Source organism: Salvelinus alpinus, chromosome 1 (assembly GCF_045679555.1).
Source record: "Salvelinus alpinus chromosome 1, SLU_Salpinus.1, whole genome shotgun sequence".
NCBI lineage: Eukaryota > Metazoa > Chordata > Actinopteri > Salmoniformes > Salmonidae > Salvelinus > Salvelinus alpinus.
Window position 1 is genome coordinate 49,836,767 of NC_092086.1, and position 16,755 is coordinate 49,853,521.

The 16,755-nt window shown below is 43.8% G+C and overlaps 1 protein-coding gene across 1 annotated transcript in view; it reads left to right on the forward strand.

Moving 5' to 3' along the window:
• The first annotated feature begins 1,444 nt into the window (after window positions 1-1,444).
• LOC139579020 (C-type mannose receptor 2-like) overlaps window positions 1,445-16,755 on the forward strand; it is a 50,552-nt gene continuing 35,241 nt past the window's right edge. Inside the window, exons 1-5 of the mRNA XM_071407233.1 lie at window positions 1,445-1,689; window positions 11,487-11,921; window positions 14,736-14,909; window positions 15,084-15,248; window positions 15,560-15,673. Coding sequence (XP_071263334.1) covers window positions 1,572-1,689; window positions 11,487-11,921; window positions 14,736-14,909; window positions 15,084-15,248; window positions 15,560-15,673 — 1,006 coding nt within the window. The 5' untranslated portion in view covers window positions 1,445-1,571. The remainder of the gene's footprint in view (window positions 1,690-11,486; window positions 11,922-14,735; window positions 14,910-15,083; window positions 15,249-15,559; window positions 15,674-16,755) is intronic.

The following is a 16,755-nucleotide window of genomic DNA, read 5'->3' on the forward strand; positions in this document are numbered from 1 at the left end:
ACAAATTATGTTCTTAATTAACCCTGGGCAACATGGGCCTGGATATTGGTATCCACAGTACTCCACCAATTATATTTTATGTAAATGCACTGTAATTTAAGATTTAAAACTGCAACAACAAAAGATCTTCTCTCTGATGCCAGGAGATGGACCTTTAAAATGGTTTGCCTGGCCATGCACTGCCAAAGTCATAGTATAACTCTTTGTATGCTATTTTTTTTATCTCACTCCAGTTGTGTTCTGATTATGAGGGGGTCCCCGATGAATTTGCTATCACAAAAGGGGTCCCCGGCCCAAAAAGGTTTGAGAGCCCCTGAAGTAATTATCTATATTACAACTGTCACATTATTGAATGAATGATTGTTCTCACGTAGTGCTGAATTGATGCCATGAGCAAAGATCACTCTACCATTGAACCACACTGGTATAAAATGCATGGGTAGGCCATAGAGATAGAAGCTCAATCTAGTTCTGTGGGTAGGCTACTACCTTGCACGGTGCATTCGCACGTTGTTTAAAATGTGTGTTAAACTGAGTGTGGTTGTGTGCAGTGCACTGCCAAAGCCACAGATCAATAATGATCAGAGACAGACAGGGCCCCGAGCCATGCATACTGCTAATGGTCCAACAATGACTGTTCACAAGAGAGAGGATGCAGCTAACCCATCAGTGACACCAGCTTTGAACTGTTAAGCTGCGTGTGCAGATTGTGCACACACACACACACACACATTATCCACCAATGTAAGATTGTTCTGATTGATGCATCATTCTTGCATTTCCCAACAGATTGACATTGGATTGTTTCCACTCTCCCCAACATCCACCACTACCAATCCCCAACACAGAATCCTTCCAGGGGTGAATATGTGCACCATGGCAGTTTAATTGATTTACGGGGAAGGGACAGCAATACTGTAATAATTAAATAATCCAGAATTGTGGAGGCCAAGAAGCCATTACTTTAGTATTTTTTACACATATGTATGCTTTGGGTGTCTGGTTTTGGAATGGGAAACTGTTTCTTGTTGCAATCTCACTTGGATGATCTGTGTATAACTGGTCACCCCACTGCTGCTTTGGGGAATGATTCTATGAGCCAGAATCTAGTAAAATAATTTCTGTTTTCAATCTCTACTGTCAATCACTACTATATAATATCTGTAATACCAATACCTTATTTTGAAGGAAACAAATAGGCTACATATTTGCAGCATGTAACGTATCACAAGCAGAGATGTTGTTACAATGTAACAGCGGGGCGGATCTCAAGAAAATGCAAGGTAATAATGTTGCATGTCTGAGATTCTGACACAGTGTTGCATATCTGCAATACAGTGTATCTAGTTTGTGCACAACTGTGTGAATGTGAGGCGGGCTAGAGTATGGTGACGCTGACGCAACGCGTCTGCTAACTTCAGTTTTAATGACGCGCTAAAAAGACACAGAGCCCACTCTACTCCTCCTCTCATCTGCAACCCATCATACTCACCACCACTCTACCCATCCGTCCCGAAAGGAAAGCTCTCCATAAATTGCTCCGATTTACAGTTTGCTGAGCAATAGTGGGCATGCCACGCTGCGACCGAAACAAGGATTCGAGGAGAACATGGAAAAATTGCCTTCACTTTTACAAATGCACTTTATATTTATTTATCTTTAGTCTGGAACTAAACAGCAGCGTTTCAGGTAAGATCAATAAGTTGCTGTCGAATGCTTCTCGGCTTTTCATTCAAGGAAAACTCTGGAGACCGAGACTCTTTGTTATGGCATGTCCGAATATCCACCTAAAACCTATTTAGTTTTTAGTTTTTTGGGGGGGGGGGTGTAGGAGACCTGGTGAGATTTTACGGGTACTTTTTATCCGAACTTCCCTGATGCATTGGAATGCCACGAAAGTCCGAATTCTGAGTGGAACCAGATGTGTGTGTGGGGGGGGGGGGGGGGGGGGGGGGGGGGGGGGGGGGCGTTTTATGTGTTTTCTCGTTTGGAAACTTGAAGTGAAGTTCTAATATACCTGTAGATACTTCCTTTGGCATCTTCTTTGGACATTTAAAATGGTAGATATGTCCCACACATCCGTAAACTGGTAAATGGGACTGACGTGTTGCATATATTTGGCACCTCGGGGGCAGATGTGACCTTTACATCCTGTTATACAGTTACGTCCAACTCTTCTCCGTCCCGGTGTACCGTGTAGGCCTATGGACACGATAGTGACCTCTCGCTTTTGAACACTGACCTGCCTTACTCCTAGGCATGCTATGGGTCGATTTGTAGAGATTAAATCTAGGTAAAAAAAAACAAAAAATCCATGAATGAAGACGGATAACACTAGGCTATACAAGTTATTTCAAGAAATACCACACTGTCTCTCTGAAATGAAGACAAAGAAGGCCCAGTAACCAACTTGACATTGTAAACAACTTTGGAGGTGGGCCAAACTAAAAACGAGTTGTTTTTTTTTCAATTAAATTTTCAGTTCCTCCCATGTGGAAACATAACTGAAACTTACTTGGCTGATCCTGTATCACACATCCAGAGGGAATTGAACTTTCAACAAGATGTATTCAGTTCTTTGATACTGAGGTCTACACCAGAACATACATTGTGTGTAATGCGGTCCGAATTAGTTCAGTTAGTACAAGGGAGGGAAAACAGTATCAACAAAGCTGAGTATGAGGATTCAAGGTGATGAAGTCAATAAGACGATCATATACTGTAATTCACCAAGTTCTGTTATTACTGTATTATTACAATCATTGTTTTTGTTTTCTGTGTGATATTCTCCAAAAGCACAGTTGTGTCAGCTCTCAACACAATGTCATGTAGGGCCAGATATATTGTTGTGTCTAGCTGTTACACCTGCAGTGCAGATGTTACTGGGTTTGTTTGCCAACTGCAAAGGCAAGGCAGATCTCTCATTCACATGCTTTCATTCTTGTTTTCCATCATACCTATTTATTCTGTCTTTTAGACACTTATTCACACCCTGAGGTCTACCTGAGTGTACAGGTCTCAGAACAATCCCTCTATCCTGGGGCTCGGTCTTACCTTTAGGATCATGGAGGAATTTCAGGTACCACCCCTGTGTCTTTGGACTCAAGCTGTACAGAAAGCAGGAAGCCAACAGCCTGATCAGCCCCTAAACCCCCCCCCCCAACCACCCACTAAAGGGCTGATCAGCCCCTAATAAATCCCACCCACTCACTGCTGCTTCTCCTCCCCTCCCACTGAGATGTTTCCTGGGAGGGGGCCTACCGCCGCTCCAGCAGTGTCAGAGGCTGGAACGGACCGTCATAAAAGAAATAGAAACAAACACACTAACAGGCTGGAATGTCCTGTCTATTTGTTGGTTGCTGTTTTTACTGGACAAGGAGATGTTCTGTTTTGTAAAGCTTACCCGTAAAACAAGCGTCCCCTTTCATCGCAAACACCTGTCAAAATAAGAAAAAGGTTCAAGGACAATCCTTTGGTCCCACCACCACACCTTCATCTAGACCTGGGGGGCTTTAACCTGATACCAGTCTATCATCATTGTTGTTCTTATCCAATAACATCCACCCACAATTTTGCTCCATTTTGCTTCTACATCTATGGGAGTAAAATATTTGTTATTTCAAATTTCTATCCCAATATGGTTCCCAGTCCTATTGCCTCCATGTCTACAGTACGTCTCACCTCAGTGTGGATCAAGTCAGTCACCTTTGTTTCATGTACCTCAGCCTCCACTGGACCTCTGTGCTCCAGCTCCAGTGCCCTGCTCACACTCCCACGCCCATCAACACACCGACCGGAGTTGGAGGAGAAGAAGGTGGTTCTGGGAACATCAACCTCTCTGCTCTTGGCTCCTCATGTTCCGTTGTTCTTGGCTGCAGGTTTAAGCCGCTCTCTTTTGCAGCAGGAAACTGGCATTGGTCTGAGCAGGGTGAGGGGGCAGGGAGAGGGAGAGAGGGAGAGGAGGGGGCAGGCTAGATGGGTGTTGTTCTGGTTGTACTTTCCCAAGGTTTAACTTTCGTCAAGATTTGGTGAAGCTGTTGATCTGTGCTTTACTGTATTCACATCAAACACTTTCAAATCCACTTCTGGAATTACATTTGAAGTTTGTCTTTTACTTAGCAGAGCCGTCTGAGGTTGAACCTACACTTCAAACACAGCTGCAGGGCCCAGGTGTGAACACATTGAGAAGTTATAGCTTCTACTTCACATCAGTAACATCAGTGCCCAGCTTGTTGGGTACTAGTCATGTCCTGTGGGAAATTAGTCATCGAGGTCTAATAGGTAGTCTCAGTTCTACTGCCTTGGTAGCAACAGAAAACCAATATTCCTTTTGTTGTGGCTCTGATTCTCATCATGACAAAAGACAAAATGACATCAGGCTGCTTTTAGTAACATTTCGATCTCCTGAAAACTCCTCTTACCACACTGTCGTGAGTGTTGCTAAGCCAAGTGTTAGCATGGCCAAAACCATCGTTATGTAAGCCTTGTCAAGGAAATCACACACCACTGGAATCAGCGCTGCTTACTTCAGAGCATCCGGCTTAAGTCAGCGCTGTAGATGTCCAAAATGAATTCATTGTTCTGTACAGTGTTTTGACAAATTTGGGAAGGGCAAAGTTGATCCTGTAATTTGCCCGCAGCTGGGGTGGATTGTAGAGGTCGACCGATTAGGATTTTTCAACACCGATACCGATACTGATTATTGGAAGACCAAAAAAAGCCGATACCGATTAATCGGCTGATTTTTTATTTATTTATTTGTAATAATGACAATTACAACAATACTGAATGAACACTTATTTTAACTTAATATAATACATCAATAAAATCAATTTAGCCTCAAATAAATAATGAAACATGTTCAATTTGGTTTAAATAATGCAAAAACAAAGTGTTGGAGAAGAAAGTAAAAGTGCAATATGTGCCATGTAAGAAAGCTAACGTTTAAGTTCCTTGCTCAGAACATGAGAACATATGAAAGCTGGTGGTTCCTTTTAACATGAGTCTTCAATATTCCCAGGTAAGAAGTTTTAGGTTGTAGTTATTATACTGCGCCACCATCTCTGCGCCACCATCTCCCGGGTGGCGCAGTGGTCTAGGGCACTGCATCGCAGTGCTAGCTGCGCCACCAGAGTCTCTGGGTTCGCGCCCAGGCTGGGCTGGGTTCGCGCCCAGGCTCTGTCGCAGCCGGCCGCAACCGGGAGATCCGTGGGGCGACGCACAATTGGCATAGCGTCGTCCGGGTTAGGGAGGGTTTGGCCGGTAGGGAGGGTTTGGCCGGTAGGGATATCCTTGTCTCAGTATGTAAAAATGTAATAAAATGTATGCACTCTACTGTAAGTCGCTCTGGATAAGAGCGTCTGCTAAATGACTAAAATGTAAATGTAAATGTAATTATAGGAATTATAGGACTATTTCTCTCTATACGATTTGTATTTCATATACCTTTGACGATTGGATGTTCTTATAGGCACTTTAGTATTGCCAGTGTAACAGTATAGCTTCCATCCCTCTCCTCGCCGCTACCTGGGCTCGAACCAGGAACACATCGACAACAGCCACCCTCGAAGCAACGTTACCCATGCAGAGCAAGGGGAACAACTACTCCAAGTCTCAGAGCAAGTGACGTTTGAAACGCTATTAGTGCGCACCCCGCTAACTAGTTAGCCATTTCACATCGGTTACACCAGCCTAATCTCAGGAGTTGATATGCTTGAAGTCATAAACAGCGCAATGCTTGAAGCATTGCGAAGAGCTGCTGGCAAAACGCACTAAAGTGCTGTTTGAATGAATGCTTACGAGCCTGCTGCTGCCTACCACCGCTCAGTCAGACTGCTCTATCAAATCATAGACTTAATTATAACATAATAACACACAGGAGTATGAGCCTTAGGTCATTAATATGGTCGAATCCGGAAACTATCATCTCGAAAACAAAACGTTTATTCTTTCAGTGAAATACGGAACCGTTCCGTATTTTATCTAATGGGTGGCATCCATAAGTCTAAATATTCCTGTTACATTGCACAACCTTCAATGTTATGTCATAATTATGTAAAATTCTGGCAAATTAGTTTGCAACGAGCCAGGTGGCCCAAACTGTTGCATATACCCTGACTCTGCGTGCAATGAACGCAAGAGAAGTGACACAATTTCACCTGGTTAATATTGCCTGCTAACCTGGATTTCTTTTAGTTAAATATGCAGGTTTAAAAATATATACTTCTGTGTATTGATTTTAAGAAAGGCATTGATGTTTAGGTACACGTTGGAGCAACGACAGTCCTTTTTTGCGAATGCGCACTGCATCGATTATATGCAACGCAGGACACGCTAGATAAACTAGTAATATCATCAACCATGTGTAGTTATAACTAGTAATTATGATTGATTGATTGATTGTTTTTTATAAGATAAGTTTAATGCTAGCTAGCAACTTACCTTGGCTTCTTACTACATTCGCGTAACAGGCGGGCTCCTCCTGAGGCAGGTGGTTAGAGCGTTGGACTAGTTAACCGTAAGGTTGCAAGATTGAATTCCTGAGCTGACAAGGTAAAAATCTGTCGTTCTGCCCCTGAACCAGGCAGTTAACCCACTGTTCCTAGGCCGTCATTGTAAATAAGAATTTATTCTTAACTGACTTGCCTAGTTAAATAAAGGTGTAAAAAAGAAAAAACGGCTAAATCTGCATCCAAAATTACCGATTTCCGATTGTTATGAAAACTTGAAATCGGCCCTAATTAATCGGCCATTCCGATTAATCAGTCGACCTCTAGTGGATTGCCTGTCAAGGCAGAGAAGAGCCCGTTACAAGATCATATAGAAGGGTTGGATTTTCAGACCGGGGTAGCTGGGAGCACTGCTAAATGTTTTGGCATGGACCACAAGGTAATAAAGATCCTTGAATTGAGAGGCATCAAAGACAGCAACTTTGCTGAACTGTCTGATCTACAGGGTCCACATACAGTATGCCATTAACAGGACTCAGTTTGTCTTTGCTGTTGGAGAACTGTAGAGCGTGCTTGACTAACTGTAGCAAGGTTATTGAACGCATGCCATTTAATGGAAATGACAGACAATGCGTTCCCTGGAGAGAAATTAGTCCATGGAAAGGTTTTTCCATGGACTGTTCTGGATTGTGTTACGTCAATAATTGGAGTCTGAAATTATAAACACATGGAACCTGCCCCTCATTCTTTTACTTCAATGACAAAGGTGCTATCTAGAACCAAAAAGGGTTCTTTGGCTGTCCCAATAGGAGAACCCTTTGAAGAATCCCTTTTGGTTCCAGGTAGAACCCCTTTTGGGTTCCATGTAGAACCCTTTCCACAGAGGGTTTTTACATGGAACCCAAAATAGTTATACCTGGAACCAAAAAGGTTCTTTGGCTGTCCCAATAGGATAACCCTTTGAAGAATCACTTTTGGTTACAGGTAGAACCCTTTTGGGTTCCATGTAGAACCCTTTCCACAGAGGGTTTTACATGGAAACCAAAATAGTTATACCTGGAACCAAAAAGGGTTCTTCTATGGCGACAACTGCAGAACTGGGCTCCCGAGTGGCGCATCGGTCAAAGGCACTGCATCTTGCGGCAGGTAGCCTAGTGGTTGCTAGATTGAATCCCTGAGCTGACAAGGTCAAAATCTGTCGTTCTGCCCCTGAACACGGCAGTTAACCCACTGTTCCTAGGCCGTCATTGTAAATAAGAATTTATTCTTAACTGACTTGCCTAGTTAAATAAAGGTTAAATAATAAAAATAAAACAATTCTAAGAGTGCATAGTAAAGATTTTTCCAGAGGCGCACCATTACCATGTGAGAAAAGGTATTTTGACTCCTGAATCTTTATTGCGTCACAATTAGTGGACAGTAAACAGGACTAACAACATGGTGCTACAATGAGACGTCTGCAGCAGTCAGCACTAGCTGGTAATTATATCTGATTACACTGTACAAAGCACTGCCAGTGGAGGCTCACAGCTCTGTGGAACCACTCAGCCATTGTGTTTAGTAACTGCAGCCTTTGCAGCATCTGGAAGCCGTCCAAGGCCACAAGCTGACTATTATTTCTCAACAACTTCGCAACAGAGTTGGAGTGAGTCTGAGAAAAGCTAGTGCTATACACTGATTGAAGGTCTGCATTAATAACGACTTCGTATGGACTCTTTTTATGGAGATTCTCCATCGTTTTAGTGTTGGTAGTGCTGCAAGGGCTGTGTTGCTAGTTCTGTGCGAGAGCTACAGTGGACTGAGATTAGATGACTTGAGGAGGGGGTTTAGTACTACAGGCCAGGACCCCTATTCTGTGTGTGGACTGAAGTACCCCCATACCAGAGCCATCTGAGTCAGAGGGGTTAGGTTAAATGCGGAAGACACATTTCAGTTGAATGCATTCGGTTGTGCGACTGACTAGGTATCCCCCTTTCCCTATGTTCAGTCCAACGCCCAGCGATCTGTCCCACCTTCCCCACATCCTGGCCCCTCGGAGGGCCCCGTGAAGGAGGAATGCTGACGGTCTCTCTCGGTTTCTCTTCTCTGGACATAGATTCACTGAGGAGGGCTTGTGTTTGTTTTGGGGTCATTCCTTTTTTCTCCTTGCTCTTTTTGTCCACTTAACATCACAGCTGCACTCCCGCTCCTCTCTTTCTTCCTCTCCTTCTCTCCCTTTCCGTCCCTCGCTCTCTCTTCCACCAGTGCACAGACTTTTGAATCACCTGGCCTTAACCTCCCAATCTCCATAACCCCCCCCCCCCCTTGCAGGAGAAGAAAAAGAAAAGCTCGGAGAAGACGTGGGTAGGAGAGAAAACCACAGTGGGTTTTTGGGAAGGTTGTTGGCTTTTCTTCCCAACATTCCAGTCATAGTGGCTGAAGTCCAGCTAGTATCTAGCTAGCTTAGAGTTAAATACAGTATCTCGCTTTCTCTCTACCTCCTCTTATCCGTTCATACAGGGTTGGAGTGTGTACAGTACACTTACTCTTGTATTACACAGAGCCTACAGTAGAGACCCAATGCGCATGGCACATTGACATATACATTACTGCATAAGGATGAACGAAGCCAAGGTACAGTTCATGACATTTCATTGTAACTTTTTTTGAGGATTAACTGTAGGGTCACTCTGTCTGGGTAAATTACTGACATAATTAAGTAAAGTAATGACATGTATATTATCCGATATTGACAACAGAAACCTCTTCAAATATGAAACCAGACATTTTCTCCTGGTAAAGTTCCAAACCAGTCCCCCAAAACCCCCAGACCGCCCAGTCTTCATTTAGTTCTTCAGCCAACCTTCCCTCACATGACATTCAGACCACAGACTCCCCGTGAGGAGAAAGGCCATTCCAGGTCACACGTCTGAAATGAGGCAAATATCCCAGAATCTGACAGGAAATAACAAATAAATAGACATTACCAACATTAAAAGATGCGTGAAAAAACACGTGCAACCACATTTTAAAAGCAGCAGCCCCCTCCAATTAACACTTGTCTAGACACATAACCTTGGTCAATGTCTGCTTAAGTTGATACAGGTTTGTGAGCCTCCTATGGTCTTTCAAATACGCAAATTAAATGATTTCTTTCTCCAACTTTTTTGTCTGTTTTGTCATACAGTGGGGAGAACAAGTATTTGATACACTGCCGATTTTGCCGATTTTCCTACTTACAAAGCATGTAGAGGTCTGTAATTTTTATCATAGGTACACTTCAACTGTGAGAGACGGAATCTAAAACAAAAATCCCCAAAATCACATTGTATGATTTTTAAGTAATTAATTAGCATTTTATTGCATGCCATAAGTATTTGATACATCAGAAAAGCAGAACTTAATATTTGGTACAGAATCCTTTGTTTGCAATTACAGAGATCATACGTTTCCTGTAGTTCTTGACCAGGTTTGCACACACTGCAGCAGGGATTTTGGCCCACTCCTCCATACAGACCTTCTCCAGATCCTTCAGGTTTCGGGGCTGTCGCTGGGCAATACGGACTTTCAGCTCCCTCCAAAGATTTTCTATTGGGTTCAGGTCTGGAGACTGGCTAGGCCACTCCAGGACCTTGAGATACTTCTTACGGAGCCACTCCTTAGTTGCCCTGGCTGTGTGTTTCGGGTCGTTGTCATGCTGGAAGACCCAGCCACGACCCATCATCAATGCTCTTACTGAGGGAAGGAGGTTGTTGGCTAAGATCTCGCAATACATGGCCCCATCCATCCTCCCCTCAATACGGTGCAGTCGTCCTGTCCCCTTTGCAGAAAAGCATCCCCAAAGAATGATGTTTCCACCTCCATGCTTCACGGTTGGGATGGTGTTCTTGGGGTTGTACTCATCCTTCTTCTTCCTCCAAACACGGCGAGTGGAGTTTAGACCAAAAAGCTCTATTAATGTCTCATCAGACCACATGACCTTCTCCCATTCCTCCTCTGGATCATCCAGATGGTCATTGGCAAACTTCAGACGGGCCTGGACATGCGCCTGGCTTGAGCAGGGGGACCTTGCGTGCGCTGCAGGATTTTAATCCATGACGGCGTAGTGTGTTACTAATGGTTTTCTTTGAGACTGTGGTCCCAGCTCTCTTCAGGTCATTGACCAGGTCCTGCCGTGTAGTTCTGGGCTGATCCCTCACCTTCCTCATGATCATTGATGCCCCACGAGGTGAGATCTTGCATGGAGCCCCAGACCGAGGGTGATTGACCATCATCTTGAACTTCTTCTATTTTCTTCTATTTTCTAATAATTGCGCCAACAGTTGTTGCCTTCTCACCAAGCTGCTTGCCTATTGTCCTGTAGCCCATCCCAGCCTTGTGCAGGTCTACAATTTTATCCCTGATGTCCTTACACAGCTCTCTGGTCTTGGCCATTGTGGAGAGGTTGGAGTCTGTTTGATTGAGTGTGTGGACAGGTGTCTTTTATACAGGTAACGAGTTCAAACAGGTGCAGTTAATACAGGTAATGAGTGGAGAACAGGAGGGCTTCTTAAAGAAAAACTAACAGGTCTGTGAGAGCCGGAATTCTTACTGGTTGGTAGGTGATCAAATACTTATGTCATGCAATAAAATGCAAATGAATTACTTAAAAATCATACAATGTGATTTTCTGGATTTTTGTTTTAGATTCCGTCTCTCACAGTTGAAGTGTACCTATGATAAAAATTACAGACCTCTACATGCTTTGTAAGTAGGAAAACCTGCAAAATCGGCAGTGTATCAAATACTTGTTCTCCCCACTGTAGATGTGAGAGGAGATATAACTAGGTGGGCTAGGTATTATTGTGAGAAAGCTAGCCTTTCAACAGCACCACAACCAGCTGAAAGATGCTTGCTCTTGCAAAGCAGGACATCCATTAACAGTGATATTGATCGTGTTCTCCACATTAACAGCTAAAGATGGAATTGTTCCTGAACAGTGTTATTGACTGTACTCTCTTTCTCTCTCTCTCTCTCTCTCTCTCTCTCTCTGTGTTTCTCTATCTCTCTCTCCCACAGAGCCTGTGAATGGTGATGTGTTTGTGTTCTTCCTCGAGGGGGCTCAGGGCTGTCTAGGGGTGCAGGATCAATCCCTGTCCCTGTCCGAGACCTGCGAGGATGACGCCCAGAAGTGGAAGTGGGTGACCCGGGGCCGGCTCTTCAACCTAGGCTCCTCTCTGTGCCTGGGCATGACAACAGGCAACTACAGCTCCAGGGAGGACGTCTCACCGATGGGCGTCTACCCCTGTGACACAGAGCCTCCCGGGATCCGCTGGACCTGGTACTGTGCCCAGGTGTTGGACAACCTCAACATGTACCTGCCGTCACCCTCGCACCCTGTTAACCCCTCCGCTAACTCCTCAGTGGTGGCCTCGGATGTCAAGCCCCCACAGGAGGAGCTCAAGTGGAGGCTCTTTGGGGACGATCAGGATCTTTGTTCTAGGACCTATCGTGGTAAGTAGAAGAGCTTCTGCTTCTGGTTTACAAAGTCATTCTAGTGGATTACAAAGGGTTGATGGCGCCATTTCGGTACTCTTTGTCTGGTAAAGGGAAGTGTAAGTTGAGCAAGTCATTCTGGTCAGTCTTGATTTAGTTTTGGTATGGAGCAACAAGACGTCAGTTCGACTCTGGTAGGCCAAGGGAGTCAGTCATTTTGCAATAGAAAATTCTACATATGGTTTGTCACTATTTCTCCCAACAGGGCTTGTGAATGAAAAGCTGAGGCATGGTTAGTCAGCTGTGTTGTACTGTTGAGGAGGGTACAGCTGTATCTGTTCAGACGCATGCTGCAATTCTTTTGGCCCTGGGCCTCTCTGTCGACTGCATGACTGACTGGCAGCCCGCCAGCAAGATAGCGAAGGAAAGCCCTCTCGCTCTGTGTTTGTAAACTCAAGACGTAAACAGTGGAATGCCGTTTCCCTCACATAGCCTACAGTAGAGCTGGGTCATTAAACCGGAAATGATTGACACCGACCATACCGATCACTTTTCGTGGGCATTTTCCTGATATGGTTCATTATGATACGTAGCCTGTACAAGAGAAATGTGAAGTTTGAAATGAAGTAAGTGTTAATATGGGTGATTGTTAATGGGACAGTTGATGGTTACAACCATCAGACTAGTTGTAGTTTAAAGGAAACGTTTAAAAAACTTGTTGCACATTAATGTTATAAACTATCCTTCTATTTATCATTATTGCATCAATTCAGGCAATCTATCACAATGTGGATTTTTGTCCATATCACCCAGTTCTAGCCTACGGTATGTTAGTGTTTACGTAGGACCTAGGAGTTGAAGCCCCCGCTTAAGGGTTAACAGTGTGGTTTTGAAGCAAAGCCTTGTTTCCACTATTATTAGTAGTAGTATTATTATTCATACAGATATCAAATGTTATAATTTAAGTTGCACTGACAGCCTTTCTGCTGGGCTTAATCTTTGAAATAATGTCTCTAGCCTGTCTGACTGGAATTAAAACCAGATCTCCTACAACCTAAGTCCAGAAAACCACTTCTTTACTTTCCTCCTCTATCTTTCCTCTCTTTCTTTTCTTACTTTCCTCCTCTATCTTTCCTCTCCTTCTTTACTTTCCTCCTCTATCTTTCCTCTCCTTCTTTACTTTCCTCCTCTATCTTTCCTCTCCTTCTTTACTTTCCTCCTCTATCTTTCCTCTCCTTCTTCACTTTCCTCCTCTATCTTTCCTCTCCTTCTTTACTTTCCTCCTCTATCTTTCCTCTCCTTCTTTACTTTCCTCCTCTATCTTTCCTCTCCTTCTTTACTTTCCTCCTCTATCTTTCCTCTCCTTCTTTACTTTCCTCCTCTATCTTTCCTCTCCTTCTTCACCTTCCTCCTCTATCTTTCCTCTCCTTCTTTACTTTCCTCCTCTATCTTTCCTCTCCTTCTTCACTTTCCTCCTCTATCTTTCCTCTCCTTCTTCACTTTCCTCCTCTATCTTTCCTCTCCTTCTTTACTTTCCTCCTCTATCTTTCCTCTCCTTCTTTACTTTCCTCCTCTATCTTTCCTCTCCTTCTTTACTTTCCTCCTCTATCTTTCCTCTCCTTCTTCACCTTCCTCCTCTATCTTTCCTCTCCTTCTTTTCTTTCTTTCCTCTATCCTTCCTCTCTTTCTTTACTTTCCTCCTCTATCTTTCCTCTCTTTCTTTTCTTTCCTTTTTTTATGGGGAGGCAAAAGGCATTTGTGACTTTTAACTGCCATTCCTCACAACTTGCTTTTGTGAAGTCAATAAAGAATGCTGAATATAGCTGAATAAAGAATGCCACGGACATTAGTCACCCCGCAGTGTAGCTAGCAGGCTAGCAGCTTGACACGAACCAGCCACTGGTGGAGAAGAGAGGGAAACGAAGGAGGGAGGGAGGGAACTTTCTAGGCCTTTCCCCATTTTAACACATATGCCCTACTTTCCATGGGCCTGGCTAGTTCTCTGTGTGCTTTGGTAACATCGCAGACACACTTCTAGTCCCTCTCTTTACAGCTCTTTCTCTATACCGCTCTATTTTTCCCTTTCTCCCTCGCCCTTTCTCTCTATCTTTCCCCGCTCGCTCTCTTCCCGCTCTCTCTCTTTCTCCATCGTGTCTTGGAGAGTTGATTTGAGTTGTCCCTGCTGTCCTTTCCTTCATACCCCGCTGTCCAGTGGAATGCAGAGGCTACCGTGGCAACCCCTGGGCATTTTGTCAAACTGTGGAGATCGGGTTTCATTCAAAATAAAGTTCATTCACCTCTCAAAGAATAATGGAGTTTAGTTTATACATGGCGGTCTCATAATAGACTGGAAAAAATAACTAAAACAGCTGCTTATAAACTAAACTCATTATTGTATTATTTTAGAGAAAGTTTTTTGGAAAGAGTGTCCTTTCTACCCTTGTCAATTGCTAGTGAAAATGAAAATGACTTTTTCTGGCATACTTTTTAGTTTGAGACAGTATAACGTTTTTATAAAGCTTTGTCCTGATGTATTTATTTTTCAGATGTAAATTGTTTGATTGTTTTTCCATGATCTGGTCTATTTTGGTTGATTGTTTACCTTTGATGGTCTTTCCCATACCTTTTGGTCCAAACGCACACTTTGGCGTCTGTCTTCATTTCCTGTAATATATCTTCTATTTATTTATCACATTTAATTGCACGTCTTTCAGTACACAGATTTGTTTGCTCAGTAAAAACTATCCGCACATATCAATTTGGGACAGAAAGTGGCGCTTCAGTGCCAGTGCATCCTGGGATTTGAAGTCTTTCCATCGTGTGCCTTTGCAGAGATCTATACTATCCAGGGGAACTCTCACGGTCAGCCCTGCTACCTGCCCTTCATGTACGATGGCCAGTGGTTCCACAACTGCACCAGTATTGGCAGAGAGGACGGTCACCTGTGGTGTGCCACCACCTTCGACTATGGCAAGGACGAACTCTGGGGCTTCTGTCCTGTTAAGAGTGAGTCACTGTCTCACACAGCTACATTCCTCCTCCATCTCCGCAATTCCCCCCCCCCCCCCCCCCCCCCACACACACACCATAGACTCTTTCTATGTCTCTCTATGACTTTTTGCCCTTGCAATGATCTCTGTTTCTCCCTCCCCTCTCTCTCTCACTCCCTCCCCCTCCCAGGCAATGACTGTGAGACGTTCTGGGACACAGACCCCCTGACAGACAGCTGCTACCAGTTCAACTTCCAGGCCACTCTGTCATGGAGCGAGGCTCGCATCAGCTGCCAACAGCAGGGGGCAGACCTGCTCAGTATCACCAAGCTGCATGAGCAGACCTACATCAACGGTAAGAGACCAGAGGAGAGTCTAAAATGCAGTACTCTATGCTACAACACGGGAGAGGTTTTCTTCCTTCTTCTCGGTTTGATAGAAATGTGTTTATAGGTCTGTTATGAACGGGTATTAAACATTACTGGTAAACAACTATGTATTAAGCATGTATAAGCCATTTAAAAGCATACCTTAAAATCTAGTGTTACCATCTTTTCTCAACTTACCTCCTCTCTAATAGTTTTAAAGAGGTAGAGTGTGATCTTGCCTCTGTTTATATGAGAACATCTTACGTTTTGTAAGAGAAGTCTCTCCCTGCTGCTGTAGGTTTGCTGACTGGTTACAGTGCTGCTCTGTGGATCGGTCTGAATGACCTGGACATCACCGGAGGCTGGCAGTGGGGTGACTCCTCCCCGCTCAAATACCTCAACTGGGAGAACGGTGAGAGAACACTGCCTTTAACCCAACCCAACCCCAATCATCCTCAACCATCTTTTTAACCCAACCTCAACCATCCTCAAACATCTTTCTAACACAACCCAACCTCAACCATCCTCAAACATCTTTCTAACCCAACCTCATCCATCCTCAACCCTCATTTTAAAAGCAGACTGATGTTTATTGTCCTGAATCTTGCCCTGGAAGCAGAACTGAGCGATCTCCGCTAGATGGGCCAGCTGTAAAGTCAAAATTGACTATATAGTAAAAATGTATGAAAACAGAAATTATTTTTTGGTCTTAATGTAAGGTTAGGGTTAGGCATTAGGGTTAACAGGGTTAACAGGGTTAGGGTTATGGTTAGGTTTAAAATCTGTTTTTATGACTTTGTGGCTGTGCCAGCAAGTGACCACTATTCATGACAACAAATGCCAACCTGCTCCTTTTAACCCAACCCAATCTCATACATCCTCAACCGACCTTTTAACCTTATCCATCCTCAACCATCCTTTTAACCTTATCCATCCTCAGCCATCCTTTTAACCTTATCCATCCTCAACCATCCTTTTAACCTTATCCATCCTCAACCATCCTTTTAACCTTATCCATCCTCAACCATCATTTTAACCTCATCCATCCTCAACCACCCTTTTAACCTTATCCATCCTCAGCCATCCTTTTAACCTTATCCATCCTCATCCATCCTTTTAACATCATCCATCCTCAGCCATCCTTTTAACCTTATCCATCCTGAGACATCCTTTTAACCTTATCCATCCTCAGCCATCCTTTTAACCTTATCCATCCTCATCCATCCTTTTAACCTCATCCATCCTCAGCCATCCTTTTAACCTTATCCATCCTCAGCCATCCTTTTAACCTTATCCATCCTCAGACATCCTTTTAACCTTATCCATCCTCAACCATTCTTTTTGCCTTATCCGTCCTCAACCATCCTTTTAACCTTATCCATCCTCAGCCATCCTTTTAACCTTATCCATCCTCAGACATCCTTTTAACCTTATCCATCCTCAACCATTCTTTTTGCCTTATCCGTCCTCAACCATCCTTTTAACCCAACCCAA